The following is a 4,909-nucleotide window of genomic DNA, read 5'->3' as shown; positions in this document are numbered from 1 at the left end:
TCCCTGGAAGTATTTAAAAGACGGGTAGATGAGGCGCTTAGGGACATGGTTTAGTGGGCATGGTGGTGTTGGGTTGATGGTTGGACTCGATGATCTTAGAGGTCTTTTCCAACCTTAATGATTCTGATTCACATTGTCTGTTTAAATTGAAATGCCTAAATTAGTGTTTTAAATGGTAATGTGGTCTGCAATACACTTACTAAATACAATTCCTTCTTACAGTCTTTTGAGGTGTTGAGATACTGCTTGCAAGTCTGCCATGTCCAAAGGGGAATAAAAGTGAAAGATGACTTTAGCCTTGGGAAGCTAGTTTTTTTCAGTCACTTTCTATTATCAGTGAAGAAAGTTATGGCAATCTGAATCCCCAGGGGTTGGTGGGAGAAATCATCTTTCTCTGTTAATGATAGCCCAAGCATCCCTGATGGTTAGCCTCTCTGGGCTTAAAGTTAGTCTGTGAATTTGCTCTCCATGTTTATATGTTATGATTCAGTTAACTAAACAATTTCCTTAAAAAAAAAAAAACACCCCCAAAAAACAAAACAAAACAAAAACCTAAGAAAAACAAACAAACAAAACCCAGAATCGTAACCAATTTGGATACACAGGAAACTCTTAAGACAGCTCCAGTGCAGCTCAACCCATACATGTCCATCTGACCCAATGAAATGCATCTTAAGGTGCTGAGAGAGTTGGCTGATGTCATTGCAGAGATACTGTCTATCATCTTTGAAGGATCATGGGGACTCAGGGAGGTCCCCGTTAACTGGAAAAAAGCAAATTATGCACCCATCTTGAAAAAGGATAAGGAGGACAATCCAGGGAAAGCAGTCAATTTGCCTTGGGCAAATCATGGAGTTGGTCCTCTTGGAACTTATTTCTGGTCACATGAAGGAGAAGGTGATTGGGAATAGCTAGTGTGGAATTACCAAGAGTAAATAGTGCTTCACCAATGTGATTGCCTTTTATAGTCAGGTGACTAGATCTGTGAATGAGTGGAGAACACAAGGATGTCACCAACCTTGACTTTAGCAAGGCTTTTGACCTTTTCTGCGACACCATCCTTGTGCCATAGTCTAGATGGGTGTACTGCTGGATACGTAGGAAAACTGGATCGTCAGGTATAAAGGGTAGTGGCTAAGGGTTCATATTCTACCTGGAGACTGGTTACAAGTGGCTTTCTTCAGGGTCCCTCTTGTTTAATATCTTTTATCAGTGACCTAGAGAGGAGATGGAATACGCTTATCAAGTTTGCAGACAACATCAAACTAGGGGGCGCAGTTAATATGCACGAAGGCATATTCAGAAGGACTTAGCCTAGAGGGATGGTCTGATAGGAACCTCTTGAAATTCAAGGACAAATGCTAAGTCCTGCTCCTAGATTAGGCTAACCTCCTGCAGTGGTGCTGGCACCTTGATGGTGATGAAAACTAACACCGTACTGGTCTGCATCAATAAGAGCACAGCCAGGATATTGAGAGAAGAGATCATTCCCCTCTGTTTGGCACTTGTTGGACAAAAGCCCTGAGCAATGTGGTCTGAATTCAGTGCTAACCCTGCTCAGAGGAGGAAGTTGTGCTAGGGCACCTTCCAAGGTTTGCTCCCACCTGAACAATTCTGTGATTCATTTAAATTATATTTAAGGTTCTCAGAATGTGCCCCCTTTTGTGTTCAAGTGTTCAGGTTGTTACTTTCAAACCTTCATGTGTGATCCTGAAAGACTGTTCCAGGAGATTCAGGTATAAACAAAGACATCAAATATATTAATCATGATAAAATTGTATTGTAGCAGCATAGTAGGGTATGATACAGATCTGTGCTTATTTTTTTTCAGTGATTTTTTTTGGTGTTCATTCCTTTGAATCTTTGGAAAATTGGTTAATACTTGTTCCTTAGTTCCTCATCCACAGAGTGGGGATAGTATGTCCTCTTTGTCATGCTTTCTCACCCATGTAATCCTCGGTTTTGAAATCTCTAGTTCTGCCTCTGAGCCCATTCAGTGTAAATTTGTGTCTTTGCAGAATCAGAAAGTTCATATTTTTCCAGATCACTTACATTGTGTGTAGATGCTCCTTCTCTTTGTAGGTCCTTGATCTCCAGCTGCACTGCAAGACAAATGTACTTTGATACATGAATTTCTCTCTGCTTTAGCTAGCAAATCAGTTAATGCAAGTTAACTGTAGTTGGAGCTGTGTTGCCTGTTTATGACAAGTTTTCAGTGTCTTACCCCCTATAAATATTTTTGCATTGAATGGCTCTTCCTGAAAATGGCTAGTTGCAATTGTTGACCAGTTGCATGCTCATGTGCAAACAGAGGTGACAAGCGGCATCTTCCCCTTTGCCAGAGATGCTCTGTCACCATGCTGGCGCATTTTCCGATGGCCGGTCTCTTGGGTCGTTTTATAGGCAATAGTGCAGAATAAATTGTGTTTGTATCCTTCTTTCAAATGAAAAATAAAACCTCAAGTAGTCCTGGAGTCTTTGACCTTTCTGTTACAAATATTTAAAGGGACACGGGTAATCTGGGAGATGACAAACTGAAGGAGAATTATTTTGTGTGGCTTCTCCTCTGGCTTGTTTGTTCTGTATGCTTCACCGTGTTTCAGACACAGTCGTTTTCATTGGTTGGTGAGCTGAACACATCCTTTTGCATGCTGTGTGAGGAATTTTGGGGTGCAAATACACCGATTAATCAAGAAAACTGAAAAGGGAGACAAATACTGCAAGTGCTGAAGAGGAAAGTCAAAATACAAGGGATATATATCATTGTTTGGGTTTTGTTTTTTATTGGACAGCAGCTGTGGAGTTTGCCAGTGCATTAAATTAGTAGGCAGTAACTCATATGGTGTACATCATGGTTTGCTGTATAATCACTTTACAGTAGGTAAAAGCTTTCCATTAGCTGACCTTCAGCCTCTTCAGGGATTGAACAGAGTTATTTCCCTCCTGTACCAATGTCATTTGCAATTTCTTCAAAGTTTGCCTATTTCTAAAACCACTTTAATTTGATTCATCGGGGGATAAGATCCACTGTGAAGTAATAATAATTTGAATAATTATTGTTGCTTTCAAGGACTTAGAAACTGTTTTTTCCTCAGCTGAATTCTTGGGTTTAAGTGTTGTGGGGAAATTGTGTAGCGGTTGTAGGGGTGCCTAACACTTTCGTATTCACAGCTTTTACAGATTTATTTCAAGTACTAGCATTTTTGTAACTTCTGGGAGTAGAGACTGTGACACTTTGAGTTAAGTCTGTAACATAAGTAACTTAAAGCTGAGCACTTCCAGTTTGCATGCTACAAACTAATTAATTGTTCAGTGGGTGGTTATATTCCTTAGTCAAGGTTAGTGTCGTCCTCTCCGGGTTTGCTGCAGGGAAACTGAGCAAATGAAAAAAGGCAATAGGACAGTGAGCTGTTGTAGTTTTGAAATGGAAGTGTAACTGAGGTTCTTCCCATCTCCTAGTTGCTCTAGAGAAGAGGTCTGTAAACGCTTCTAATTTATTGCTGTGGATGCAAGTAAAACTTAGGAATTTTTAAAATTGTAATATCACAGTTTTGCTGTGAATTCTTTTGCTTTCCCTTTTTATTAATGTTTCTCGTTTGCAGCTAGTTTTTTTGGGGGTATGCTTTTTTTAACATATAACTTAGAAAATTATTATGTTTTCCACTCCAGACAATTTAGAGGGGTGTTACTGCAAAACCTTCCTGTACTTTAATTGTTTATTGCCTTGTTTTAAATTTACATTGTCAAATTTTGATGGTTCAAGTGCTGCCTTAACAGAACTGTTAGTGACTGTTGGAAAAGCACAATGCAGCACACGCAGTTGTGTTCACACAAAGCAAAGAATAAACCTCTGTCTGTGAGTGTTCATTGATTTCAATAGGCTTTTCAGTAGCTCTGCATATTACAATTCTTAGCACCTATAATACATTCATATTCATTACGGCAGTACAGTTCAGCCCCTGCTTGTGACTTGATTTTTTTTTTCCCCATTCCCTCTTCTACCGGAGCATGAAGTAGAATTATTTTTCTAGTCCTAGTAATGTGTTCTAGAAGATGTTACGGCTCTTTTCTCAGAATGATTGAAAATGCATCTTTTGGCTTCTTCCATCTTGTAAGAAACGTGTTAAATACTAGAAATACTTAAAAGCTTTTTGGAATCTTTCATGATGACCCTTGTGGCTATTGAGACTGTGAGGTGCTGGGCATGTATGGCATGCGATCAATTGTATGAACAATTAGTGGAAGAACTAATTGGTATGTAGTAGTGCCATCTTTTAAAAATATGAATACTTGCTTCTTTATTTGAATGTATGGAGGAGGGGGGGGATTGGTTCTTTGGATGCTGGAAATCTATTTAAAATGCTTTTTTGTTTGCTTGTAACTTGGCTTTATTATTTGAAGACTTGTTTAAACCAAATGGTTTTCGGTAGTCTGAATGCCCATATTTTATTGTAGGAAATCGTACTTATCTCTCTTGAGTTTAGGCTTACTGATGTAATAAGTGTTTTTCACTTATGCACATAAACAAAAATAGTCTACTTAAAAATAATATTAAAAGAGTTCAGCAAATAATTCCTGTTTCATTCGCTCACAGCAAAATCTATAATCGGGTATGATGTTCTTTGCCCTTATGTCTCACGTACAATTAACATTCTTACTAAGTGAAACAGGCTTCTCTTTCTTAAAAACAAACAAACAAAAAGAAGTACACTTGACAGTGTGAATTAATTGGACCCTTACATTTGTTTGAAAGACTTCATGTTTTAAGATACTTAATCTGATATCCCAATAATGAGAAGTTCAGACAGCTATTTAGTTTGAGCATTTGCTTAATGCATTTAATATGTTAATATATGACACATTACCTTTGTAGATGAACCGACTAGTCCTAGTATTGACCATGATATTG

At 38.4% G+C, this 4,909-nt stretch overlaps 1 protein-coding gene across 1 annotated transcript in view; it reads left to right on the top strand.

The window, feature by feature from the left end:
* Window positions 1–4,909, top strand: part of ARHGAP21 (Rho GTPase activating protein 21) — a 75,664-nt gene that overhangs the window by 53,710 nt on the left and 17,045 nt on the right. Inside the window, exon 7 of the mRNA XM_009330570.1 lies at window positions 4,874–4,909. This exon is cut by the window's right edge and continues 129 nt beyond it. Within this exon, the coding sequence (XP_009328845.1) occupies window positions 4,874–4,909 (36 nt within the window). The remainder of the gene's footprint in view (window positions 1–4,873) is intronic.

The sequence above is a fragment of the Pygoscelis adeliae genome, unplaced genomic scaffold, assembly GCF_000699105.1.
Source record: "Pygoscelis adeliae isolate BGI_AS28 unplaced genomic scaffold, ASM69910v1 Scaffold27, whole genome shotgun sequence".
In the NCBI taxonomy this organism is placed as follows: Eukaryota; Metazoa; Chordata; class Aves; order Sphenisciformes; family Spheniscidae; genus Pygoscelis; species Pygoscelis adeliae.
This window is presented reverse-complemented; position numbering and strand designations above follow the sequence as displayed.